The following is a 26242-nucleotide window of genomic DNA, read 5'->3' on the forward strand; positions in this document are numbered from 1 at the left end:
CTGCCTCGTAGTGACGAGATTGTTGTGCTTTTGCAGGAATCCGTGCTTCGAACTGTAGGCGGCTGTGTCACTCCGCTCCCCGGGACCTTTGCGGCAGCTTCTGAGGGCGGGGACGAGTTCACGCGGTTTAGTCACTGCTGGAGGTGGTCGCACGGGTAATGAGGAACGGTTGGTTAAGGAACCTCAGTGATTTTAATTCTGTTGGACTGGATTTGGTTGCTGAATGCGCCGCCATTTCACTCTTGTGTGGTCTGAGACTGGGTGGTGTGAGAAAGCGGGCTGGGGTCATGTATTAACCCCTGGCACCAGGGTGAGGACCGTGGTGCCTTGCGGCGTGGGGGAGACCGTCATGCTGGCGGGAGACGCGGCATAGGATCTTGCTTTGGGGAGCTCTGTTTCTTAACCGCCTTTCTGCTCAGCCATGTCGCCGGCTCCAGCTGCAGCCCAGGCGTCTGTGTCGGTTTCCCTGTTTGACCTCAAGGCGGATACTCCGGTCCTTCAGGGCCTGCGCCTGGTGAGCCACGCTCCCGGGGAGGCTCTGGCCCAGGCTCTGCAGACTTCGTTTCCAGGTATCTGGGAAGGTTTGGGGTGGACCCGTGAGGGACGTGACAGGGCTCCTTGGAGCTTATTGCTCCTTCAGGGAACACATTCTTATTGGTGTTTCCCAGCTTAGGAGCCCTTGTTGACATCTCCTTCTACTGGATAAAATTTATCAACCCCCAACTGCAGACTGTTTGTTTTTTACTTTTCCATGTAAGCTGAAGTTTGTGTATATGTTTCTTAACTGTTATGAATTTAAGGCAACATTTGTACGTGTAAAATTAAAGTCTATATTTTGGTCAAAAAAAAAAATTCACTCGATCTCTGGATTTCTAGAACAGGCTCCTGAATTGTCTCCAAACAAATCTCTTGCCGTTGTTTATGCCTCATCACATTACCACCACTGCCTGCAAAAACACTTCAAAATTCCTTGACATAGTCCAAATTTAACTATTCCAATCAAATCATTCCTTCTTGCTGAACATAAAACAACTTACTCTTGGTTTCATACAGCTTTAGTTTGGCTGTTTTTCTTGTACCTTTTAAAAAAACAAACTGCACACTGTAATTGGAAATATAAGCTAAAAAAGTGGCACTTGGGAAGTGATTTTTTCACAGTTAAAAAGAATTTTAACCTACCAGAAATCATTTTCTAGGATTTCTCTAAACAATCCCTTTGGTTAATTTACATACAATGTTTGATTTATATTCATTTTACGTACATCTTTTCAGAAGCATATTTATTGTATAAAGTGATTGCTGTGCTATTCGTTTCATTATTACTAGATTGTAAATTTCTTGACGGCAAGGACATGCCGTCTCTTTCTTTTGTATCCTCTTCTGCTTTGTATATCAGACACTGAATGTAATCCTAGATACTGTGGATTTGGGCTCCTTTTCTACCTCTGTTTACCCTCCCCTTATTTAGGTTCAGGGGAGAGAATAAGCCCAGAAAGAAAACCACTCCAGGGTCCTCTGGATATTTCAGAGAAGTTGTTTTGTTCAACCTGTGACCAGACCTTCCAGAACCACCAGAACAGGTAAAAGACCAGGTATAGAGCTAAATGGTGGAAGCAAAGGTGTAATGGTGGGTGGGGAGAGGTAGACATTTGTCTTTAATTAATAAAGTTCCATGTTTTAACTAAGAAAGTTAGTGTTACCTGGTCATACTTCCTGGAGTTCCGTTAGAGGTCTTGGATACCATAAAAGGCCAGGCTGGGGCATGCTTCCACACTGTGTTTCCTTCTTTGCCTCCTACTAGAGGGAACATTATAAGCTTGACTGGCATCAGTTTAACCTAAAGCAGCATCTCAAGGACAAGCCTCTCCTGTCTGCCCTGGACTTTGAAAAGCAGAGCTCCACAGGTGATGACTGTTGGGAGACCTGTGTGGGGATAGGTCATGGGGATGGAGAAAGACCCTAGTTTAGGAGCTTGAGGAAAGGTCAAAGATGGGGCACCAAACTTGCGTTATCTCATGTTCTGAGGAGATCTTTCCAGCATCTCAGGATCAGAAGACTCGGACTTAGCCAGTGAGGAGGACTTGCAGATACTGGATGAGGAGAGGGCTGAGTTTGAGAAGCCTAACCGACCCCGAGGCTACCACCCCCATCGGGTTCTTTTCCAGAATGCCCAGGGCCAGTTTCTTTATGCCTACTGCTGTGTCCTAGGCCCTCGCCAGGCAAGTGCCAGCACAGGTTGTGTGGTCAACTCCAGCCTTCTGTACACTCAGCCTAGATTTTCCCTCAGCACAGTCCATGTCTCATTTCTTTCCTTCCTTCCTGTTGGGAGTGGGTATCACACTTGACAGCACAGTCTTGGATTGAACTGGCTTGAATCTTAGAAGGGTCAAGTGTAATGGAATTAAGTTTGGAAATAGACCAATCTAGGTTTGAATTGTGGTTCTACCACTTGATCTTGACTACCTCCACAAGCCTCAAATTTTCTTATTTGTAAAATGGAGACAAATAAGTTGTATTAAAAGAGATGATGCATGTGAAGCACTTAGCATTGGCACTTATTTCTTGCTGTCAGTAAGTGCCCCAGATATGTTTGTGCTGCTCCTCCGTCATCCAGGTGCCCCCAGAAGAAGCAGAACTGCTGCTACAGAACCTGCAAAGTGGAGGTCCCAGGGACTGCGTGGTGCTCGTGGCTGCCGCTGGGCACTTTGCTGGTGCTGTTTTCAAGGGTGAGAGGGTGCTGCATGGGGTAAGGATGGAATGGATCCTGGTAGTCTGGGAGTACCAGCTGGTTTCCAGCACTGAGTCTGTGCTGTCTACAGACAAGAAGTGTTGACACACAAAACCTTTCACCGCTACACAGTGCAGGCCAAGTGGGGCACAGCCCAGGGGCTTCAGGATGCCCGGGGTGCGGCTTCCCACTCTGCTGGAGCCAACCTGAGGCGCTACAGTGAAGCCGTGCTATATTAGGTGAGTTAAGTGTCCAGATCTGGTGCTCCTCTAATCCACACTTTTCCCTCTCAACTGATTAAATGTTACAGTAGGGAGGCTGGTTCCTGTATCCTCCGTCTTGGTTATTTTTGGGTAGATGAAGGTAGAATGGGGTGAATGCCCAGGAGTCTTAGTCCTGTCATTCTCCCTCCATTATCTTCTTTCTTTCTTTCTTTTTGGCTGCATTGGGTCTTCATTGCTGCGCGCGGGCTTTCTCTAGTTGCGGCGAGTGGGGGCTACTCTTCGTTGCGGTATGCGGGCTTCTCATTGCGGTGGCTTCTCTTGTTTCAGAACACGGGCTCTAGGCATATGGGCTTCAGTAGTTGTGGCACGAGGGCTCTAGAGTGCAGCCTCAGTAGTTGTGGTGCACGGGCTTAGTTGCTCCACAGCATGTGGGATCTTCCCGGACCAGGGCTCAAACCCATGTCCCCTGCATTGGCAAGCGGATTCTTAACCACTGTGCCACCAGGGAAGCTCCCTCCATTATCTTCTACCTCCCACTCCCTACACGTGATCTGTGGGTCATTTTTTGGTTGGAGATTTAAAAGTAGCAAGTGAAGAGATGCAGGGCTGAGTTACTTTCTTCTCTAGGATGTTCGTGACCTGCTGGCAGGGCCAGACTGGGCTAAGGTGCTGGAGAAGGCTGGGACGATACTGATGCGTGCACCCCACTCTGGCCGGTCCTTGTTCTTTGGAGGCCGTGAGGCTCCCCTGCAACGTGGGGATCCCCGACTTTGGGATATCCCCCTCGCTATCCGCAGACCCACCTTCTAAGAGCTACAGCGTGTGCTCCATAAGCTGACCACCTTGCATGTCCATGGTGAGCCTTCTGTCCAGATCCCCAGACTCCCTAGACCTTCCCGTACCTCCCAGCCCAAGCCTCGGCTTCTCATTTGTGCATCCAGATGATTTTCTAGCCCTCGTACTGCAGTCCGATGGCATCTTCATTGAGAGAAACCTGGGCTGTCTTCTCCTCAGCTAAATTTGAGAACCATCTTTTGTTTTATGGCAGGCGAAGACCCCCGGGAGACAGTCAGGTTGGATTTACCTCAGACACACTGGAAGACAATGAGAGAAAGGAAGGCCATTGAGGAAGAAAGAAAGGTTTGCAGTGATGAAAATGAGGCACTCAGGCGGAATGAGGAAGCTCCCAAACAGGGTTTGAGCACCATCTGGCAATTGTCAGATCTCTCTCGGGGTCTGTCCTAGAACTGCAGTAGCAAATCCCCTACTGTCATAACTTATTCACTTACCTATTTATAGGTAAACCCTTACATACTACACACACACTCACACAGGTCTGTTTATAGTGTGGGGTATGTGGTAGCAATTATACGTTTTCTGACTTTTCCAAATCTATCATCTCTTTTGTTCATTGATGTATCCCTAGTACTTTGAAAAGCCTTAGCATGAAGTCGATGCTTGAACGTGTGTTGTGTGGATCTTACATAATTTACCTGTCTTCTTGGACGCTCTGGTTTGGGCTAAGGGCTGCTTGCCCCGCTGCAGACCGCTGGCCTGCATGGCTGTCCCTGCTCGCGCTTTCCTCTGTTGGGCACCACCCTAAGGCTGTCCTGGGAGTGTCCAGGGACTCTTGTCCCTGCATAGCTTCTTCTGGGCCTGTCCTTGTCTGGGCTGTGAGCCTCGTTTCTGCATGTGATAATAATGGCTTCAGCTCTTGATGGGCTACTTTATCTTGGGTGACAAAATACAAACAATTTTATTTCAAGTGATCTGGATTATCTCTCTATGTACATTCTTATGCATCTGGGGCAGCCCACAACCTTCTACCCTCTGCTTATTCCTTAGATGGATCTAACATAGCAAATTTTTCCCTAGGTTCAGAGTCAGAGGGAGAGGATGGCTCCCAGGTAGAGTTGGAGCTAGCAGAGGTGATACTGGGGACGCTGGATCTTCGTGAATTTGAGGTATTGCCCAAGCAGAGGAGGAGAAAAAGGAATAAGAGGGAGAGAAACCAAGACCTGGGGGCTGGGGCGCAAATGACTCTTTCCCAGCAACCTCAAGAAGATGAGGCCTTTTCAGAGTCAGCCCCTTTGGGGCCTTTCCCAGATGAGGCCAAGTCCCCTGGTCAGCCAGAGCTCTGGGATGTGCTTTTGGCTGCTTGCCGAGCTGGAGATGGGGGATGCTGACGCTCCGGCTAGCTGCCAGCCCCGTGGACCCTGGAGTTCTGTCTCTGCTCGGTGCCCCCTTGGGCTCTGGTGGCTTCACCCTCCTGCACGCAGCTGCCGCAGCTGGGAGAGACTCAGTAAGTAAGGGCCCTCGTGCCGACCCCTCCTGACGATGATCTTGGCACCAGCTACTTGGCAGTATTTCCCCTGGTCTGCTTGGGTGATGTTGGGAGGAACAGGAGGCAGGTGATGTTCAACTCATTTTTTGGGTTTTCGCACCTAGGGACTCCCGGACCCAGCCACCGTACACAGTTGCAGCTGACAAATCAACACGTAATGAGTTCCGGAGGTTCATGGAGAAGAATCCAGATGCTTATGATTACAGCAAAGCTCAGGTCAGCTGGAAGAGGAAGCAGCAGAGTGGGAAGGCATCAGAGATGCTGGCTAGATCTTTTCTGTTTTCTTACAGTTTTACCAAGGATAGTTTGTATAGGTCTTACCTTATACCTTCCCGGAAATCCTCCAGGTGCCAGGGCCACTGACGGCGGAAATGGAGGCGCGGCAGGCCATTCGGAAAAGGGAGCAGAAGGCAGCCCGGCGGCAGTGGGAGGAGTGGCAGGCACAGAAGTGGGAGCAGGAAGAGCAGCGGAGATTTGCTGCCCTCAGTGACTGAGGGAAGGTGAGGCTGGAGGTTCTTTCTTCCCCAGCAACACCTCCTTAGAGGTCTGATCAGTGTGCAGCATCACTTCTTGGGTACCCTCTGCACCACTGGGGCCTTGTCCTTAACACAACTTCTCTTCCCCTCAGGGAGCTCTGGCTGCAGAGCGCCGACTGGCTGCCCAGTTGGGAGCCCCTACCCCTCAGGTCCCCGACCCTGCCATCATCAACGTTCGGTACGTAGAGGGGGTGGGCGTGAGTGGGTAGGTTGTGATGAGTTAGAGGCCATTCTGGACAAGTAGAAAGCGTGCCCGCTCAGTGTTCAGAAAGGTTGTTGAGGGGATTTGAGACACTCTGGGAACCTTTGGAATAAAAACAGAAGTGGCAGGAGGAGGGATAGGGAAGGCTTGGATTAGAAAGTTTCTGGGATACCTCTCCAGCCATTTTTCTTCCTCTTGTTCAGACGCCGCTGAAGCTGTGGGACATTCCTCCAAGGCCTCATATTCCCTTTCACTACTTTTTCTTTCCGCTCCACACGCTGCCTCCAGGATCATCGCTGTCGGGCTGGGAAGCCCTCTTCCTGATCTCTTACAGCTCCACCTGGGGCCAACTCTAGGCTCTGAGAGGGCACATACACACTGGCCCTAGGTTTCTTCTTCCCCACGAAACCAGAGAGTATTTGGAAGACTGGCGTGAGGGACATTCAGGAACCAGGGCAAAGACAGGGCCATAGAGGTGTGTGGAGCTGGTACTGTCTCTGGAATTTTAATCACAATAAAGTTTGGCAAGGAAACTGCACTTGTACTTACATTCAGACCTGTGGCCTTTGTTTCCTTATGGTCACCATGGCTAGCACCAAGGGATCCTGCCCACTCCATGTCCCAGGTCCAAGGGTTACCTTTCTTTCAGTGCCCACTTAACTCCATCGGTTCAGAGGCACTTTCATCTGAGAGGGAATAGATGTATGTCTTATGCATAGTGCTATTGAGGATAGGCCTATCCAGGAATTGGATTTGGGGCTGAAGAGGCACATTTTCTAGCTCCAGCAACGTGATTTTGTTGAGGGCTCCCCTAGGAAACAGCAGGGGTCTTGGCACGTAGAGGGTCTGTTGTGGCCCCCTCTTTGTCCAGTAGCGGCCCAAGTTAAACCCATTGATCCAGACTTGGCCCTGGGGAGGAGGAAGGAGAGGGATATAAAGGATCAGCTCTCAAAGGGGTAGAATTATCCCCTTTGGGGTTTCTAATCAGAGGAATAATTTCTGCTCTCCCTCCTTCCATGATTTTCCTCTCTTAGTACCCTACTCCCCAGCCCCACCCTCACCATCAGCAATACCTTGGTCCATCCAGGTAGAAAGAGAAATGTGTCCCCGCCTGAGCCTAAAATTGGGAAGGTTGTAGAGTAGAAGGTGGGGCCAGAGGGAGTTTGAGGATGTGAGCTTTTCAGCAACTGGTTGGGAAACCACCACTTTACAAGATTATCAACTTTCAGAGGGAACATCAGCCACTGGGTAAGGACTGTTTGCCCCAGAACTGGTGGCTCCAGTAGGCCCTGTGAAGAAGGCAAATGAAAATTCATCATTCTCTAAGTTCTAAGGCCAACCTATCCCTACTCAAGCCCTGGGATGCAACTAGTGGCCATGTCCAGATCCCCACAAGCTGCTACTTTGCTGCCTAAGCCCTAAGGACATAGCTCTTGTTTATCTTCCATTAGGCCCCTATCTTTCCAAGGGAGTTCGGTCAATAAGAATACTGGGGGGTGGGAATTCCCTGGTGGTCCAGTGGTTAAGACTCTGCGCTCCCAGTGCAGGGGGCCTGGGTTCAATCCCTGGTCAGGGAACTAGATCCTGCATGCCACAACTAAAGATTCTGCATGCTGCAACTAAAAAAGATCGCGCGTGCCGCAACGAAGATCCCACACGCAGCAAGTAAGGCCTGGCGCAGCCAATTAATTAATTAATTAATTAATTAATTAAAAAAATGAAATTAGAAAAAAGAGTATGGGGGCAAGGGAGTGGGCATAGCTAGCTCACCTTGAAGTCACTGCTGTTAGACCCGAAACTGAGCCTCCCCATGTTCTCCAGCAAGACATCCAGTTTGGCCCCCTTTTTCCCCGTCAAAAATAGGTTGCGTTTCATGTTTCGTTCCAAAACACCCTGAAACACCTGTGGATAAGAGTATCTGTGAAAGGGAGGAGCTCAGCATCTAGCCTGTGGCCACCACACAGGAAGCCACATTAGGACACTGATTTAGAGGGCAAAGAGAATGTAGCCCTTCTGTCACTTTTATCCATTCATAATGGAACCTTATCCTTAGTCAAACTCTTTCTCATCCCAGCTTATCCCCTCAAATGTGAGCAGGCAGTGGGAAAAGGTAGATATGGGAAATTTAAGACTAAAGTGTGCTGGGGAGGAGAGGAAATGGGCTCAGAGATAGCCTGGTATTAGGTTCTCACCCCATCCACCATCACGTAGGCACGGTCATGGACTCCATTGTTTGGCACCCAGAATTGTGTTGGCTCAGAAACAGTATGGGTCAGATAGGTCCGGTACAACATATACCCATGGTCCTGGGTGTGTAAGAATAAGTTTATAAGCTGTGCTGAGAGAGAAGAAAGGATACTGTGGGCAAGATGCATAGCTGAGGGAACCCTTGGTATAGCTGTTGCCATACCAACCGGATGGGGGATTATGCTTTACCTGGTTGACAGCCTCAAAGGTCATTGGCAGGATTGAATGGATGGGCCCTTGGGGGCATAGGAAGTCTAGGAAAGCCAGCAAATTCCCATCCTATTAGAATAAGGGGAAAGTATCAGAATATGAGAGAACTTTCAGAATAGAGGGTAGGACAGGCTGGGCTATTTAGAGAATAAAGGGGTAGAATTAGAGAGTAATGGGGAGAAGCTTACCAGGTGTAGGCTCAAAGGTCCAAGCGTCATCTTGGGGCTGGGGGGAGGTAAAGGTCCCAAGGGAACTTCCTGGAACTGAGCCCAAATTCTCTCAGGAGCCATAGGAAAACCACACAAAGAACCCCTGTTCTAAGACTCTAGTGCAGGATTCTTAACTGGGGGTCCAGGGAAGGGCTTCAGGGGTCATGAAGATTCTGTAATTTTACACATACTTGTGTGTATCTCCCCAGGGAATCCCATTTGGGTGGGTGAGAAATGCTGCCATAGGGTGCTCAGAGGGCTCTCTGGCCCAGACAACAGCCACTGATTTATGGGATCCCTTTCCAAACAATTTGGGTACTCCCTCCCCCCAAATTAATAAAAGCCTTTGGTGCTTAATGAAGTGGTAGGGCACCTTGCTGATGACATTTCGAATAGCAAAAAGCTTAGGTGTGGGGTCCCCTGCTTCAGATATGGGTGCATCGTAGTCGTAGCTGGTAGTAATTGGAAGAAAGCGTCCCTTCTCATCAGCACCTGGTCAAACCAAGTTAATTAATTCAATATATCTTGCAGGTGATAGGCACTAAGCAAAGAAATGCATGCGGAGGATTTTGCTGCCAGAAGGGGCAGCAGTGGCCATGTCCAGCTTCTAGAACCCTCATCTGTGCAGCCCGCAGATTCTAATTCCTTGCTGCCTCCCTGCTGCCACCCCAGGGACCATCTGGACTCACCATTCCAGTAGCCAAAGTTGGTGCCTCCATGGAACATGTACCTGAAGTGGGGGAGAGCAGGGGGAAAGGTGAAAGCTGACCCACTGAATCTTAACCTTCATCCCCAGTACCCAGTTACAGATTCATGCTGGCCCCGGTGTCTCCAGTTACATGTTCACACTGGCTCCCAACTTTAGCATGTTCTCTAGTCCTTTGGTTACAGCTGGTACGGAGCGTGTGGAGTGATTCTGGCCCCAGTAATCCAGCCAGCCTGTGTAGTACTCAGAGTTCACCTACAGCGTGAAGTGAAAGGAGCTGTGAGCCAGATGGGAACCGAGCTCAACCCATTTCCCACGCTGACACCTGCTTTGATTGCCCTCCCCTCTGGCTCCTCACCAATGGCCCGCGGGGTTCATACTTCCGAAGCAGAGCAAAGATTTTGGTCATGTTGTCAGCTGCAGAAAGGAGGCAAAGGTGAAAGATAAGCAACGTGGAACAGGTGCCCCTTCCCCAGACTTCACTGCGAACCCTTGCTCAGGAGACCTGGGCCAAAATCTATAGTGGTATAGAGTCCCTGGAGGGAGCCACATTTGAGGCCTTCAGGGCCATCTGTGGTGAAGAGCAAGATCTTGTCTCCAAGCAGTGCACGGAAGAGCCCAGCCAGGTGTCTCATGTAGCTCATGTCGCAGGCCCTGTAGCTACCGTATTCATTCTCCACCTGCCAGGGGAAAGGAAAAGTGGAGATCAGCTACGAGGTGGAGAAATTAAGGACACCGGCACCTCCTTCCCCTAGCCCAGTCAACTTTCCACTTGTACCTGAATGCTAATGATGTTGCCCCCATTGTGGTAGAGCCATGGATGTATCTTGGGCAGCAAGACCTTGAACCAGGAGTCCACTGCGGCAAGGAAGTCTAAAGGAAGGGGCAGTGTTCTGCTCATCAGGGCACCACCACCTCTGCAGCCCCCACCCCTAGCATCAGTGCTAGCAACTTCAGTGCTGCCTGAACTCTGGGCTGCACTTTGCATCCCACTTGTCCACAGCTGTGTCTGGGAAGCAGTGACTTGTCAGAAGAATCTCTGAACCCTAAGCACTTGTATAGTTGCATGGCAATGAAATTTGAGCATAGGAAACAAAGCAGTATTTCTTGTAAATTCATTTTTTAAATGTAAGAAAAATGTTAAAACACATCACATGGAGCTGTTATTATGTAATCATATATACTTGAGATTGCTATGAAGTAGCATGGGAGTTTACAAAAGTGTAGAATATCTGACCTGCACCCTGATGTAACTGACAGTCCAGGAGATTTAAGTCATCAAATGGAAGATCATTATATTAGGTATCATGCCTTAAATTCTCAACTCCTATTGGTGATTTCTGTTGACTCACCCTCAGAAGACTCATGCATGACCTCTGCCTCCTTACCTAAGCAACTCCAACTCAGGCTTCAGGTCTTAAATTTCACTTCCCCAAGAAAACCTCTGATATCCTAGATGAGGGTAGATCCCCCTGTTACACACTCTCACATCACCTCCTACTTCCCTTTCGAGTGCTTAACAAATTATAATTAAGCATTTATTTCTGTAATTGTTTCCTGTTGGTCTCCGCCACTAGTGAGCAGGAACCTTGTCTGTCAGGTTCATTTGCTGCATCCCTGTCATTGAGGACAATGCTTAGCAGATAGCGGACTCTCAAAGGTGGAGTCAACGAAAGATATTTTAGAGGGTATTTTTATATTCTTAAAACATTTAATTCCTTTACATTTTGTGTTCCGTATAAAGGAGGCCCAGGTTGTTTTGCCTCCTTTAATCCAAGCATACATTAACTCTCATTCAACAGGTATTTATGGGTGCTCACTATGCACTAAGCAGTGTTCTAGGTGTTAGGGATACAGAATGGAACAAAATGGACAAAGATCTCTGTCCTTGTGGAATTTCCTTTCCAGTGAGGGAGGCAGTGAATTAAATAATCAGGTAAAATATGTAGTGTGTTAATGCCAAGGAGAAAAAATTAAGCAGGGAAGGAGGATATAAAATGGTGGGGCGAAGGGAGCTTAAATTTTAGAGGGTGGCCCAGGGAAGGCGTCAGCGAGGTCATTCTGCAGGAGGATAGAGGCAGTACCACGTGCAAAGGCCTCAAGACAGGAACAGCAGAGAAGCCAGCATGAACAATGGGGAGAAGAGTGGATGTCAGGGAGGTGACGGGGCCAATTAGGTAGGACCTAATAGACCATTTTAAGGAATCCATGGTTCGTATTCTGAATGAGTTGAGAACCTATTGGAGAGGTTTAGACAGAGAAATGACATGATCTAAAATATATATTTAAACTTATATTTTAAGAGGATCACACTGACTGCTGAATTAAGAATAGACTACATGGGGGAGGGGCAAAGAAGGGAAACCAGTTAGGAAGGTATTAAAGTAATCCAGCTGAGAGAGGTGGTTTGGACCAGGGTGGTGGCAATGGGGGCGATGAAAAGTAATTGAATTCAATATATTTTGAGGGTGAAGCTCACAGGATTTTCTGATGGACTGAATGAGGGGCCTGAGAGAAAGACAGGTGTGAAAAATTCCACCACAGTGTTTAGCCCGATCAGTTGGAAAATGGACTTGCCATTAACTGAGACAGGGAGAGTGTATGAATAGCTGGTTTGGAAGGAACTTAGTTGTATCTGTATGCCTTTTAGACCTCCAAATGCAGAAGTCAAGTAGGCAGTTGGATATATGTTTTTGGAAGCCGAGGGAAGGTCCTGACTGGAGATATATATTTCAGAATCATTAGCTCTCAGATGGAATTTAAAGCCATGCAAATTGATGAGATCATAAAGGGAGTAAATATATATGGAAAAGAGAAGTGTCTAAGGACTGAGCCCTGACACACCCCAGTATTTAGTGGAAAGGGAAATGGAGAAGGATCGGTAAGAGACTGAGGAGTGGTCGGAAAGATTGTAGGGGGAGGGGCAGGGACCAAATAAGTGTGGTATCATGGAAATAGTGAGAAGAGTATTTCAAAGGACAAAGTGATCAACTGGGCTGAATGCTGCTGACTGGTCAAGGGGGATAAGATCTGCGACATCACCATGGATTCAGCAATGAAGAGGTCACTAGTTTTCTTGAGAAAAACAGAGATTGCATGTTGTTTTTCCATCAATACTTTATCATTTTAAATGTATTTCATAGTTGAGTTTCGGAAATGCTATAAGTGGCATAAAGCTCTCCAGCACCCTAAGAAGTGAAACAGCACCTGGAGAGTCCCCAGCAGATATAAGGAATTTTGACCTTTTTAAAACAGTAAATTTTTTAAAAGGTGTAAAGCAGATAGAATTATTCCCTGCTCTAATGACTTCCTACTTGCACCTGAAATGAAATCCAAACGCCTTGAAATATTGGGCATCTCATCTTTTCTTTCTCACGCTCTTTCCCTAGGTGATGTCTCAGTACGCATGGATTTAAATGCCATCTTTACACCGATGCCTCCCAAATTTATACCTCTAGCTCAGACCTCCTCCTAAGCTCCACATTCATACATCCTATTGCTTACTTAATATCCTCCCTTGAGTGATAAAAATTTAACATGACCAGAACAGAACCATTGTTTCTTCCCCAAAAGTTGTTCTTTTGCCACCCCTTGTCTTCTCTATCTTCCCTAAGTCAATAAATGGCACCACCATCTTGACTGGCCAGAAACTTGATTCCTTTCTTTCCTCATCCTACCCACACTGCCCCCACCCCTCCCCCTCTCATCAAAATCTGTCACTAGAGTCCTGGTGATTTTTATCTCCAACCTATAGCTCAGTTCTGCCCTCTTCTTTCTATTTCCACCACTATCACGGTCCAGAAGCCATCATCTCTCTCCTCAGCTACAAGCATAGTCTCCCAGTTAAGTTTCTCCACCTCTACCCTTGCTCCCCTCAATCCATTTTCCGCATCCAGGCTAACGTAATCTAAAAACAAATCAGATAATTCTGGTTAAACTCTTTCAATGATTTTCTACTGTGCTTATAATAAAATGCAAACCCCTTACAGTGGCCTGTAAGATCCTGCATTAACAGTCCCTGTCTATCTACAATTTCTTGTCATACTACTCTCCCTTACCCACTGTGCTCCAGCCATGCTGGCCTCAACCATGCCATGTTCTTTCCTATCTCTGGGCCTTAAAAGACACCATATCCGGGAACTCCCTGGCGGTCCAGTGGTTAGGACTTCGCACTTTCACTGCTGAGGGCCCATTCAATCCCTGGTCTGGGAACTAAGATCCTACAAGCCCTGAGGCGCGGCCAAAAATAAATGTATTAATTAATTTAAAAAAAATACATCATTTCCTCTACCTGGTCGTTCTTACCTCACTCTTCATATGACTGGTGCTTTCCCTTCCCTAGAGTAACTGAAATGTCATCTTCTCAGGAAAGCCTTTTCTGGCCTTCCTACCTAAAAGAGGCCCTGTTATTCACTATCTCAACTCCTTGTCTATTTTCTTGTGTAGCATTTTTAAATAATCTTATAAGTTTGGGGTTTTTTAAAATTAATGTTTCTCCCCGACTGGGCCTGTCTGGTCCCCCAGTTTCTAGCATTCTGCTGGGCATGATGAAAACAGTAAATATTTGAATGAATGATCTCTGTTTTGGGCACTCAAATGACCCATTTTGTTGTTGTCCTTTGCTTTTTTCTGTGTCAAGTCTTTTTTTCTCAACTCACCTGGATCTGAGGTTCTCAGATGAATTTTAGGTTTTCGAAGCAACCAGGCTGGGAGACCCCCCTGAGACAAACATAAAGAAAACAGAGAAGTGAGTGGGGGACTTCCCTGGTGGCACAGTGGTTAAGAATCCGCCTGCCAATGCAGGTGACATGGGTTCGAGCCCTGGTCCGGGAAGATCCCACATGCTGAAGAGCAACTAAGCCCGTGCACCACAACTACTGAGCCCACATGCCACAACTACTGAAGCCTGCGCGCCTAGAGCCCGTGCTCCACAACAAGACAAGCCATTGCAATGAGAAGCCCGCACACCACAAAGAAATGTAGCCCCACTCACTACAACTAGAGAAAGCCCGTGCAGCAACAAAGACCCAATGCAGCCAAAAAAAAAAAAAAAAAAAGAAGTGACTGGGCTTTGTTGTCTGGGAGTGGAGTAGGGGAGATAAGAAGGGAGGAAGTTGAGTATAGTGATGGAAGTGGCCCTAGAGTGGGGGCAGATGCGAGTAGTCTGGGAACTGCACTTGGGAGGCTTTGCCTTCTATCCATTCTCCAACTAACTCACCATCTCCCACTCTGCACAGATGTAAGGTCCTGGTCTCAGTATGACCAACAGGTTCGCTAAAGTTGCCTCTTTCAGAAATGCAAAGAGGTCACGGCTGCCATTAAATTTATAGACCCCAGGCTCCGGCTCGTGGTAGTTCCAGGGCACATAACTGAGAAAGGAAGAGGTTAACAAGGGCCCAAGGCAGGGAGATGCCGGGGAGGCCTATGGGCTCAGGCCTTGCAGGGAATCTCTGGGAAGCTGTTGAAAGGAGGTCCTGGCCCACCCTTTCCCACCCTTGTCTGGGACGCCCTGGAGCTAGGACCCCTCTCATACGCAGCCAGTCTTCCTGTCCTGATCCCCTTCTTAAGGGGGTGGTAGGAAGGGTAAATTCCACCCTTCCATGGCTCTCGGGAGCACTTCTTACAACTGTACGGCGTTGAGGCCACTCATTCGCATCTTGAAAAGCCGGTCTGCCCAAAGCACCCGCGGTACCCGAAAGTAGTGCAGGCTGCCAGACACGTAGCGGAACGGGGCCCCATCCAGGAGGAATCTGTCATGATCCGGATCCACTACAAACGACCGAGTGTCTGCCTGCAAGGGGAGAGACGGTGCTCAGCTGTGATCTGGAGTCGGGGGTCAGCGTCTGCAAAGAGCAGAGGAGATGGAACTAGCCCTTCCCAGCATTCTGTTGTTTTCACTTTCGTTCTCTCCTCCGCCAGATCTGATCCCGTCTCCCCGCACCCAGCCGGCTGGTTCGATACTCTCATCCTACCTGGGGCAGCAGCAGCGTCAGGAGTGGCAGCAGCAGGGAGGGAAGGCAGAGCAGCTTCTTGGGAGCCATGGCGCTTTCGGGGCCCTTCTAGTCAGAGACGGTGGTCCGACCGTCACGTGGCGGATTCCTGGGAGGGAACCTCAGCGAGCAAGTGGGCGGAGACCACCTCAAGTTGCCAGGCGAATTAGTCTGGACTTTGTCTACAGCCTGCAGCTACCCGCTACTCTACTAGTTTGTAAAATCCTCTACATCTTGCTACTCAAAGTGCAGTTCATGAGCCAGCTTCACCAGCCTCACCTGGGAGCTTGTTAGAAATGCAGAGTCTCAGATCCTACCTCAAACCTATAGAATCAGATTTTGTAGTTTGACAAGTTTTCCAGGTGCTCCTAAGCAAACTCAAGATTGAGAAGCTGGGACTTCCCTGGTGCTCCAGTGGGTAAGACTCTGTGCTCCCAATGCACTAGATCCCACATGCCACAACTAAGAGCCCACATGCCACAACTAAGAGCCCGTATGCCACAACTAAGACCAGCGCAGCCAAATAAATAAAGATTGAGAAGCAGTGCTCTACTACACTGAGCCCCCTGAGGGTGGGGAGAGTCTTATCCATCCTGAATCCTCTGCTTCTATCACAGGGCCCGGCACATAGCAGGTTAAATCTAGATGAATGTCAGAAACAGGTTCAGAACCAAGGGAAACCAGAGGAAAGGGGGTGTGGGGGGGGGACCAGATTACAAGAGGGATCTTTTTCCTAGAGAGTCCTGTCCTGCTTCAACAAAAGAGACCATCTAGGCCATCCTCTTTTCTTTGGATGTGCACCCCTTTCCAATTTATCCCTGCCTGCTTAGGCAAGAGACGTCAAGGACAACTGCTTGGTTCCAACGCTTGGGAATTTGTGAATTTCCATTACTCCTGCCTTCACAGTCCCAAGCCTGGGATGTGAGGACCAGGATAATATTATTATTATTATTAATTTCTGCTTATTGACACTGCTGAGGGCTATGTGTCAAATAGTGTGCTAAGCACTTTACCTCTCATTTAATCTTCAAACAACTCCATGAGGCAGATGATTATCATTCCCATTTTACTGATGAGGAGATTGAAGGATACAAATATTAAGTAGCCTGTTAAAGGTCACACAACTAGTTTAGTAGAGCTGGGATTTCAACAAGGCAGTCTGGCCTCACAGTTCATGCACTTAACCTTAGGTACTATTATACCTATCTTACAGTGACGGAAAGTGAGCCTCCCAGAGGTTAAGTAACTTGTCCAGGTCACACAGCTAATAGGCTATTAAGACAGGATTCAGACCCTAGTCTGTCAAGAGCCTGAGCTCTTAACCACTGAGACTACGGTAATGGGATACAGGCCAGAGCCCTCAAGGTTGTACTGATCAGAGCTCCAGGGGTCCAGGCCGCCAGCACCCGCGCCTCTCAGCATCCACCTCGGGCTGGACCGTAGCTGGCTACCCAGTGCGCGGGAGGTATGACGCCTCCTACCTCTGGCATTGGGAGATGGAGGTCCTGGAGGGCCTCGGGCCGAGCCCGGCTTTGCTCCCCTTTGGCGTAGGTGCCTGCGTCTTGACCCCTACTGAAGGCCAGGTGTGGAACCCTCACTCGGGTCCTGGGACCCGTCCTCCCCCAGGCCTAGCCAGCCCCGGGCTTCTCAGCTCCACGCCCCCACATCTTCTGGGTGCCCAGCGGTTGCTAGGATACTGCGGGCCGTTACACAGGCGCGTACTGATGACGTAACCGCTGTTTCCGGTCCCTGGCGCTTCCCTCCAGCGAAAGCCAGGTGAGTGGGGAGTCCAGGCTGGCCCACCCTGGGCTCTGCGCGCCGAGACTGGGGTGGGCTCTGCAAGTGGTGGGTCCGGGCCTCGCACCTCCCCCCCGGAACCACCCCATGACCTGCCTTTGCGGCCCAACGGGCGTGGGAGTGGGAGCCGCCTAAAGGTGGGCCGGGGTTGGAGGAAGTGGCCTGGGAGTCGCCGCGGGGCCTGAGGCTTTTAGGCACCTGACCCCAGCCTTCTCGGAGCCGGCGTTGCCAGGGCCCGTTTTCTCTAGGTTCCGAGATCTGGGCCTGAGCGCTCCACTTTGCCACTTCAGGGGTCTTCTGGATTGTGCCCGGCCCGCGACCCTGCCGTTCCTTTCCTTTCAGCATGATCCGCTGGACCCCCAGCGACTTGCCTGAAAGAGACCACTCAACCTGGACGAACTTTTTGGCAGCCCCAGACCGTCCTTGAGGAGGATGACTGAGACACTATGGGCAACGCGCTTTGTGTCTGCTCTCGGGGAACTGTCATCATTGACAATAAGCGCTACCTCTTCATCCAGAAACTGGGGGAGGGGTGAGTGTTTGGAAATCATTTAACTAGTCCCTAGGGTTATGGTGTTTGAAGGACAGCGGTCTGCACATGATAGGGGCACAAAAGTTTTATCCCTAGCCTCTGATTCACCTGACAGAGCCCAGCTACGTGGTGGTCAAGAAAGTGGATTGTGGAGCCAGGCTTCCTAGATTCACCATGTATGGCCTTGATAAGCCATAGTTTCATCTGCCTATTGGAGCTAATTATGCTTTACTTGCAGGGCTGTGAGGACTAAACCAGATACTGTGTATCAAATGTCTCCCCTACGGCCTGGTTCATAGCACTTGATAAATGTTGACTATTATTTATTTAAGATTTATTGAGCATCTGTCATGTGCGGAGCCCTGCATTAAGATCATAGCACCTAAAAGATGACTCTGTCCCTGGTCTTGAGCTCAAAGTGTAATAATCTTCAGACTTCTTTTTAGAGTCACACCTTGGGAGGGTTGCTACTAAATGGGAAAGACACCACCCCACCCCACCCTTCTCCCCAGGGAATTCCTCTGGGTCCAAGCAGTGTGGGAGATGACCATGGTCCTTCACTGACCCCTTTGGCCCACAGTGGGTTCAGCTATGTGGACCTAGTGGAGGGGTTACATGATGGACAGTTCTACGCCCTGAAGCGAATCCTGTGTCATGAGCAGCAGGACCGGGAGGAGGCCCAACGAGAAGCAGACATGCATCGCCTCTTCCATCACCCCAACATCCTTCACCTTGTGGCTTATTGTCTGAGGGAACGAGGCACTAAACATGAGGCCTGGCTGCTGCTACCCTTCTTCAAGGTCAGAAAGTCTCCGGGCTATGGAGGGGATTGCAACAGAGCCACCTGCCAAGGGCTGTGTGAGCAGTCAAGCACGTTGGGAAGCAGAGACCATGTTCTAGTTTGACTACTTCAGATTTGGGGTTTAAGGAACCCAGATGGGGCTGGGTGAAATGGTTGATAGGCTTTGACATAGGGAAGGACTCAGGCTCAAGGAGCAGAGGCTAAAAAAACAGAAACCGTGGGGAAACTTGTTTTGCAGAGAGGTACGCTATGGGACGAGATAGAAAAGCTGAAGGACAAAGGCAACTTCTTGACTGAAGAGCAAATCCTTCGGCTGCTGCTGAGTACCTGCAGAGGCCTTGAGGCTATTCATGCCAAGGGTTATGCCCACAGGTCAGTGGGAGGCTTCTGTGTACCTGCTGGGCAGAAAGGAAGAGCCTCATCAAGAGAAATGAGAGGTCTCTGTGCTCCTCCCAAGGAACAGCCCCCATGATTCTTTTGCCCCCCCCTAGGATTCCAGCCTTCCTGTCCAAGGATGCTCATGGTTCATTTCCACTTTCCTGCAGGGACCTGAAACCCACCAATATCTTGCTTGGAGATGAGGGGCAGCCAGTTTTAATGGACTTGGGTTCCATGAGTCAAGCATGCATCCACGTGGAGAGCTCCCGCCAGGCTCTGGCCCTCCAGGTAAGAGTCTCTAGGTTCCTTTGCCCACCTGTTCCCCATCCTCAGCCCCTTCTGGTGCATGCCCCAATTTGGTCACATGACCATGACCTGTGCCCCACTTTTGAGCTCTGGGGCCACTGTTCCAGGACTGGGCAGCCCAGCGGTGCACCATCTCCTACCGGGCCCCGGAGCTCTTTTCCGTGCAGAGCCACTGTGTCATCGATGAGCGGACTGATGTCTGGGTGAGGAGCATGTGGGTGGGAATCTGGGTGGGGAGGAGTGCTGCTCTGTACCTACTGTGGAGTAGAGGAACAGGTCTTTGGTTTCTCGCGCATGGGGCCCCAGGAACCATGTATGTCCTCATCCCCCCTCGACTTTCTTCCTGGAAACTGTCACTGACACTGTACTCAGTTGCTCAGGAAGTGGTATAATCCCGCCCTTTGAACAGGGTGAGTACAGCTAACTGTCAGGGCTGAAGGAAGTGGCTAAGCACAGGGTGCAGAGGCTCCAGCTAACTCGCAGTTTCTCTGGGCCCTGGTGGTGTCATGTGACTGAAGTCCGCATATTGTAGTTTCCTTTCACTACAGAATTAAGCGGAGCGATATCATCTCCATTGGTCCCCTTCCAGGGAATAACCAAGTTATGCTTAGTCCCTAGGCTGTGTGCTATATGCCATGATGTTTGGGGAAGGCCCTTATGACATGGTGTTCCAGAAGGGTGACAGTGTGGCCCTTGCTGTGCAGAACCAACTAAGCATCCCGCAGAGCCCCAGGTGAGCAATGAAGGGGGCAGCAAGCAGTTCAGACTCCTCCCAGCCATTTGCGGGGCTGGAGCTGTAGCATAGGGGATGGCTGCTCTCATCACCCTGCCCTCCTCCTTCTACAGGCATTCTTCAGCCTTGCAGCAGCTGCTGACCTTAATGATGACTGTGGACCCCCAGCAGCGCCCTCACATTCCTTTCCTCCTGAGTCAGTTGGAGGCACTGCAGCCCCCGGCTCAGAGCCAGCACACTACCCAAATCTGAACAAACCAGTGGCCATGTTGAGAAGGTGGCCCCTGTGCCTTGGGAAGAAGCTCCCATTCCTTAGTGGAATCTCCATCCCTTCTAACCAGGACAGCTCTCTTGTAGTTAGGGGCAGCTGGGGGGTGGGGACAGTCAGCTCAGTCTTCTGTCTCTGATTCTGCTCTCTTACGCCCAAGAGCAACAACTGGACTGGGGGCCTGACTGGGTAGCGGTGGGTGAGGGTGGGGAATGGGGAAAGGGGAACTGATAGAATCTGGTAAAGGCTCTGAGCAGGACTGCTGAGCTTACATCATGATCTGCCTCCAAATCTGGGAGCAGGAAAATGTATGAACAGAAGAATAAAGTGAAAGTAGCTTGGTGTGATCTTAGTTTCATTGTGCCTGGAGTGAGAGAAGAGGTGCAGGGGGCCAAAAGTCTGGTTGCCATTTCCAAGGGAGAGCCTGGAGAGAAGAGGGACTGGTGTTGCGTCAGGAATGGCGTGACTTCATCATTCCACGTTCAGAGGCAGGTGTGCCTACCTTAGATCTGGCTGGTTGGTGGGGGGCAGTTCTTCTCCTAGCTTGTCTTATTCAAAAACTTCAAGATGCTCTGGTTTGAGCTGGCTTCTGTGCCAAGAACTGTGACCAGGGCCGCCTTAAGCACCCTCAACTCGCACTTTCATCTCTTCATTCCCAGGGCTGGGTAGCTTAGTCAGAGCAGCCCAGCTGGTTTTCCAGGCAAGGGCTTCTGGGTGGAGACACCTGAGGAGTCTCTGGGACAGCTACATAACTCGTCTCCAGCCTCTGCCTGGGGGAAGGGGAGTGGAGGTGGCAGCCATTTTGGCCCAGAATCTCTCCCAGATGGTTCTAGTTCACACATGGTTAATGATTAATGAGGCCAGTGTGGCGTGGCAGTATCCAGCTGCCACTTCCTGCCTACGCTGCTGAGTAAACAGGGGCCCTGCCCTTGCTGGGCTTGAAACCTGTTCCCCCGGGAAGAGCGCTGTGTCCCTGAATCACCAGGGAGGGGAGGCAAGGGCAGGGTTCGCATCTCCTCCTCCTGAGATTGAAGCTTCTTCCCCGCACTGTGCCCGCCCCCAACTGCTGACGTCAGTGTGGGTCCTGGGGTGCCTATTAGCAAAGTTGAAGTTTTCCCCAGGGCCCTGGCAGGAGGCTCCCACCAGCTAGCACAGAGGCTGAGGCCAGAAAGAAAGCACAAACAGAGGGGAAATGACCTGACTTTTAATGGCACAACCCTAGGCCCCAGCAAAGCAGCAAGACCAACAGTAAGCTTTGCAAAGCTGCTAGGAGGTGCAGTGACACAAACAACTCTAGGAGATCGCCCTTGTTCCCTCCCATCCCCCAAGCTTATGACTAGGCTCCATGCCCAGGAACTCTGGGCCAGCTCAGCCCCACTCCCAAGCCCTCATAACGCACAGAGGTACCTGGGCCAAGCTTGCTTCCAGAGTCAGTGAATGCAGAGCAGCAGGAAGAATAGGGTAGCCGTCTAACTCTCAAATACAGAAACTGCTGGGCTTAAACTCCTACTTGGAAAGGAAGTGAAGCCTCAGATCCTTTAACAGCTCATGGCTGGACAGACAGGTCCAAGATTTGGTCCTCGTCTCCCCCCTATCCTGGGCACCTCTAGGATCATACACGGGGTCATGTTTCCTGGGCCTGGCAAGGAAGGTCTCTCTTTCCTGGCCTGAAGGTCTCACTTTCAGCCATGGAAGGGAAAAAGTCATGAGCAGCACATAGTGAGGGCAGCAGCAGAAGCAGCAGCAGCACAAAAGGGGAAGGCAGCAGAAGCTTAATCACTCACAGAGGGGACAAGAAACCGTGCAAGGAGACTGTTTATTTCGAAAGGATTTTGCAATAAACATAGTGAGTGGACTCCAGGCAGCTGTTCTATTCTTCTCCCTCATCCTCGTCCTCGTAGGAGTCGATGCCTACTTCCTCATAATCCTTCTCCAGGGCAGCCATATCCTCCCGGGCCTCGGAGAACTCACCCTCCTCCATGCCCTCGCCCACGTACCAGTGCACAAATGCCCTCTTGGCATACATCAGGTCGAACTTGTGGTCCAGGCGGGCCCAGGCCTCAGCGATGGCGGTCGTGTTGCTCAGCATGCACACGGCACGCTGCACCTTGGCCAGATCACCCCCGGGCACCACAGTGGGGGGCTGGTAGTTGATGCCAACCTTGAAGCCCGTGGGGCACCAGTCCACGAACTGAATACTGCGCTTGGTCTTGATGGCAGCGATGGCGGCGTTGACATCCTTGGGCACCACGTCTCCACGGTACAGCAGGCAGCAGGCCATGTACTTGCCGTGACGGGGATCACACTTCACCATCTGGTTGGCAGGCTCGAAGCAGGCGTTGGTGATCTCTGCCACCGACAGCTGCTCGTGGTAGGCTTTCTCTGCAGAGATGACTGGCGCATAGGTGGCCAGGGGGAAGTGGATGCGAGGGTAGGGCACCAGGTTGGTCTGGAACTCTGTCAGGTCCACGTTGAGGGCCCCGTCGAAGCGCAGGGAGGCCGTGATGGAGGAGACGATTTGGCTGATGAGGCGGTTGAGGTTGGTGTAAGTCGGGCGCTCGATGTCTAGGTTGCGGCGGCAGATGTCATAGATGGCTTCATTGTCCACCATGAAGGCACAGTCCGAGTGCTCCAGGGTGGTGTGGGTGGTCAGGATGGAGTTATAGGGCTCCACCACGGCTGTGGACACCTGCGGGGCTGGGTAGATGGAGAACTCCAGCTTGGATTTCTTGCCATAGTCAACAGAGAGCCGCTCCATCAGGAGTGAGGTGAAGCCAGAGCCAGTGCCCCCTCCAAAGCTGTGGAACACCAGGAAGCCCTGAAGTCCTGTGCACTGATCAGACTGAAAGGCAAGAAAGTAAAGAGCAATGTGGGCAGGGAAGGGGCCTGAGGAACTCTTACCTTCTGGCTTCACAAAAGCCTAAAATTTCTCAGGAGTCAAGGCAAAGACTAATGAGTATCCCATAGCTGCAGCATGCTCTGGGGCATGTACAATTAGAGATGACCCCATGAAATGGATCTGGGAAAAAATGTTTCTGACCATTAGCATCCTCTCAAACGCTCCCTTCCTTCCATCCCAAGTTCTCACCAGCTTGCGGATCCGGTCCAGTACCGGGTCAATGATTTCCTTGCCAATGGTATAGTGACCACGAGCGTAGTTGTTAGCGGCATCCTCTTTCCCAGTAATGAGCTGCTCAGGGTGGAAGAGCTGTCGGTATGGGCCATTTCGGATCTCATCTGGAAGGGCATAAACCACATCATTAGGGCAGAAACCACAAGGCTGTGCTCAGCACGTACCTCCCTCCCCCAGCCTGGTAACTGTGGTCAGATGTATGGAAGAGCTCATCCTTCTGCCAGCCTGAGATACCAGTGTGTGAGGGAAACCCAGACCTGCTGCCCAGGCCAGCCTGCAATCAGCTTGCCTTCTTTAGCTTCCAGCAGGGCAAGGGGTTTTTAGGGCCAGGAAAGCCAGGTCTACACACCCTCTCTCCAGAGAGAAGCTTAGAGTCACTTTCCATCCCCTCAATTCCACCCTCTCTTCCTCTCACCGATTACGGTGGGCTCCAGATCCACAAAAACTGCCCTGGGCACATGCTTTCCAGCGCCGGTTTCACAGAAGAAGGTGGTGAAGGAGTCGTCCCCTCCACCAATGGTCTTGTCACTGGGCATCTGCCCATCTGGCTGAATCCCATGTTCCAGACAGTAGAGCTCCCAGCAGGCATTGCCCATCTGAACACCTGCCTGCCCCACATGGACTGAGATGCATTCACGCTGAAGGATAAAGAGAGGGGACATGGCATAAGCTCCACATACATAAGTCTTTACCTCATGAGCCTCTCTCCCACCCTGTCACCTACCAGTTAGGATCACTCAGTTGGCAAAAGTGGAGGCTTGGGGCTGGGCAGAGGTCAAAGAGGCTGGCAGCCTGCCCAGGCTCCCCTGCATAGGACTTTCCAACTGGAGGCACCCAGTAGGACAGGCCAGTCCCTCAGCCTACTTCTCCATGGGGACCTTGTCAAGTAAGAGCTGTGGCTCCACATGACCCTGCCACATTCATAGGACACTCAGGGAGGACGGAGAGGGCAAGTGCGTATGAGACAGGCAGACACTGCAGTAACTGAGACAAGGACAAGCGATTTTTCAGCTGTTCCCAATCCCTACTCTCACAAATCAGCTTCTCAAGAGCCTGAGGAGCGACAGAAGGTTTTCCAGAGCTATGAATTTATAGCTAGAGGTCCCCCGCTTGATTAGTTCTTTGCTCTGAGGATGGAACAACTAGAATTTCATATCACCCTCTCCCCATTTCATTCTTGCGGGCTGCAGAGGTGTCTCAGCCTTCCAGCCAGGCATCAACTGACCACGCTGGCCAGCAGGATGCCCTCCCTCCACCGCCTTTCAAGCCCGTCTGGCTGCGCTCGTCACCTCCACCCCCACACCCTGGGTGTCTTCACCACCTTCGTCCACTGCGGAGCCCTCACCGAGACCGCAGAGAGCAAAAGACGGCAGGCGCAGGCAATACGGGTTGTGGGTACTGGGGCACTCGCTGCCCTAGGCTCATCCCTGCCAGTGTGAAATTAACCTCTGAAGAGCCAAAGTGGTGCCACGCAGGGCCGGCGCAGCCTCCCTTTTCGACACCGAAATGGCGGGGTGACGGTTTCCAAATACCCAGAAAAGGAAGCGGAACCTGCGGTGAGGCCCTAGAGGTAACCGCCTTGCCCTGGGCAGGGTGAGCGCCACCCTGCACCCTCGCCCTGCATTCGCCCCCCCTTCTAGATTCTTTCCAGTTACATCCCGGCGGAAAGCGAGGATTGGATTTCGGTCCCGGTCCCTGGGCTATAAATACCACCCCCCTACACACACCTCTTTCCCCTCCCCCCAACCTGGCCCCGGCCGCGCTCTCGCTCAGCGCCAGCTGTCTCTGCCCGTCCCTGCACCCTGATTCCGGTTGGAGAGAATCCGGCTCGCCTGACTAGGCTGAACCCCATTCTCGCCACCCCTCCAGGATCAGAAGAGGGGTGCTGAGTCACAGGGGGCTGTGGGTAGGAGGGATACACACACAGTCGGAGCAAAGGGGGATGCTGCACCAAGTAATCTGACCCCCTCCACCTTCTTGCGCCAAGCACGTGTTTGGTCAGCTCCGGGGACCGGGAAGTGAGGCGGAGGCTAGGGGTGGAGGTCAGCCGAGCGGCTCTCCCTCGCCGGCGGAAAGGACTGGGTACGGGACCGCGTGACTCCCCTCAGGAGAATTAGGGCACAAATGCTTCGTGGAGCAGGAGGGGATTCCAGGAGGACTCCTCTCTGCTCGTGAAGAATCCCACCCCACTCCACTCCCTTCCCCAGCCTCCGAAAGTGGACAACGTGGCTCAGCCAAAGTCACCGGGAGGGGGTGGGGTGGGGGAAATGCACACCCCCCCCACCCCCCACCCCCGCCAACTCCTCGAGACCAGGAACTTCGGATGGAGGGCTCCGAGCATCCCGGGAGGGAGGTTCCCCGAAGAAGAGGGGCAATTAAGGGACGAGCGAGATGCCGGCGGGGCCGCACTCACCATGGTGAGTCCAGGCGGTGGGTCTCACGTAGAGTCCGGGTGACGGGTCTCAATGAGAACTGCGCTAGCTGCAGTGCCGCACCGCTCTTATACGCGGGGGGCGGGCCCACGCGCTCCGACCGCCCACTAGGAGCTGGGCGGCCCAGAGGCCACGCCCCCCAAAGGTAGGCGGCCCGGAGGGGTGGGGCCAGGGCGAGTCCCCTCCCCCTGGCGTGCCCCTGTCCCTCACCTGTCCCGCGTGGGTTAGGAGTAGCGACCGGAGCTTTAACCGTTCGCTCCGGGTTTTGAGCCGACACTCAGAGCTTCCGAGCTCCGCTGTTGGGACGCAGGGTGCAGTGCCAGGACGAGTCTCGCCTGTACCTGCGTCATGGGGGCGCCTGTGGCTCAGGTGTTCTGACTTAGGCCGCGTGCTGTAGAGGCTGTTTTTCCGAAGTGGCTGTAGCCAGCCTTCGCCGGTGCCCTCCCCGACCCGCCTCCCTGGAGG

General features: G+C 51.4%; 4 protein-coding genes across 11 annotated transcripts; 2 read left to right on the forward strand and 2 right to left on the reverse strand.

The window, feature by feature from the left end:
- The first annotated feature begins 18 nt into the window (after positions 1–18).
- On the forward strand, positions 19–6584 carry ANKZF1 (ankyrin repeat and zinc finger peptidyl tRNA hydrolase 1). The gene is given in 15 exon segments (XM_036858696.1): positions 19–155; positions 420–569; positions 1469–1580; positions 1804–1904; positions 2026–2219; positions 2615–2736; positions 2820–2967; positions 3580–3808; positions 4001–4147; positions 4828–5124; positions 5127–5258; positions 5364–5512; positions 5644–5796; positions 5925–6010; positions 6238–6584. Coding segments are annotated over 14 exon segments (2139 nt in total). The 5' UTR covers positions 19–155; positions 420–421; the 3' UTR covers positions 6359–6584.
- GLB1L (galactosidase beta 1 like) lies at positions 6004–17043 on the reverse strand. Of its 7 annotated transcripts, XR_005020682.1 has the most exons (18): positions 16878–17024; positions 15379–15465; positions 15031–15197; positions 14625–14775; positions 14065–14125; positions 10185–10279; positions 9912–10086; positions 9765–9823; positions 9540–9661; positions 9390–9430; positions 9074–9192; positions 8680–8754; positions 8471–8560; positions 8227–8340; positions 7805–7936; positions 7108–7323; positions 6584–6943; positions 6004–6136 (listed from the first exon to the last, which is right to left on the reverse strand). XR_005020682.1 is itself a non-coding variant. In XM_036858675.1 (17 exons), the coding sequence occupies exons 2-17, from the start codon at positions 15445–15447 to the stop codon at positions 6680–6682; spliced, it is 1950 nt and encodes a 649-aa protein (XP_036714570.1). In that variant the 5' UTR covers positions 15448–15505; positions 16878–17043; the 3' UTR covers positions 6513–6679. The 7 variants fall into 7 exon arrangements, 6 of the variants coding, with proteins under 6 accessions (XP_036714570.1, XP_036714569.1, XP_036714571.1 ...); XM_036858675.1 differs by lacking the exon at positions 6004–6136 and having other exon boundaries at positions 6513–6943; positions 15379–15505; positions 16878–17043; XM_036858674.1 differs by lacking the exon at positions 6004–6136 and having other exon boundaries at positions 6513–6943.
- Positions 17044–17124: 81 nt separating this feature from the next.
- Positions 17125–20559, forward strand: STK16 (serine/threonine kinase 16). Of its 2 annotated transcripts, XM_036858687.1 has the most exons (8): positions 17125–17172; positions 17536–17725; positions 18306–18525; positions 18766–18899; positions 19073–19193; positions 19319–19414; positions 19823–19944; positions 20058–20559. In XM_036858687.1, exons 2-8 carry the CDS (start codon positions 17640–17642, stop codon positions 20194–20196), a joined length of 918 nt encoding a protein of 305 aa, XP_036714582.1. In that variant the 5' UTR covers positions 17125–17172; positions 17536–17639; the 3' UTR covers positions 20197–20559. The 2 variants fall into 2 exon arrangements, with proteins under 2 accessions (XP_036714582.1, XP_036714583.1); XM_036858688.1 differs by lacking the exon at positions 19319–19414 and having other exon boundaries at positions 20058–20554.
- Positions 20560–22009: 1450 nt separating this feature from the next.
- Positions 22010–25845, reverse strand: LOC118898366 (tubulin alpha-4A chain). Its single transcript, XM_036858683.1, has 4 exons — positions 25759–25845; positions 23761–23983; positions 23301–23449; positions 22010–23054 (listed from the first exon to the last, which is right to left on the reverse strand). The coding sequence occupies exons 1-4, from the start codon at positions 25759–25761 to the stop codon at positions 22083–22085; spliced, it is 1347 nt and encodes a 448-aa protein (XP_036714578.1). The 5' UTR covers positions 25762–25845; the 3' UTR covers positions 22010–22082.
- Positions 25846–26242: the final 397 nt, after the last annotated feature.

This window comes from Balaenoptera musculus, chromosome 7 (genome assembly GCF_009873245.2).
Source record: "Balaenoptera musculus isolate JJ_BM4_2016_0621 chromosome 7, mBalMus1.pri.v3, whole genome shotgun sequence".
Lineage (NCBI taxonomy): Eukaryota > Metazoa > Chordata > Mammalia > Artiodactyla > Balaenopteridae > Balaenoptera > Balaenoptera musculus.

Bases quoted from the DNA above. Each gene is read 5' to 3' on its own strand.
- STK16 (XM_036858687.1), top strand. From the start codon at position 17,640: ATGGGCAACGCGCTTTGTGTCTGCTCTCGGGGAACTGTCATCATTGAC. The intron at 18,526-18,765 runs GTCAGAAAGTCT...CTTGTTTTGCAG, and splicing joins TGCTGCTACCCTTCTTCAAG to AGAGGTACGCTATGGGACGA. The intron at 19,945-20,057 runs GTGAGCAATGAA...CTCCTTCTACAG, and splicing joins AGCATCCCGCAGAGCCCCAG to GCATTCTTCAGCCTTGCAGC.
- GLB1L (XM_036858674.1), bottom strand. The intron at 8,561-8,679 runs GTAAGCTTCTCC...TTATTCTAATAG, and splicing joins GACCTTTGAGCCTACACCTG to GATGGGAATTTGCTGGCTTT. The intron at 7,937-8,226 runs GTGAGAACCTAA...TCTTATCCACAG, and splicing joins CCTACGTGATGGTGGATGGG to GTGTTTCAGGGTGTTTTGGA.
- LOC118898366 (XM_036858683.1), bottom strand. The intron at 23,450-23,760 runs GTGAGAGGAAGA...ATGCCCTTCCAG, and splicing joins TCTGGAGCCCACCGTAATCG to ATGAGATCCGAAATGGCCCA. The intron at 23,055-23,300 runs GTGAGAACTTGG...CTTGCCTTTCAG, and splicing joins TGGACCGGATCCGCAAGCTG to TCTGATCAGTGCACAGGACT.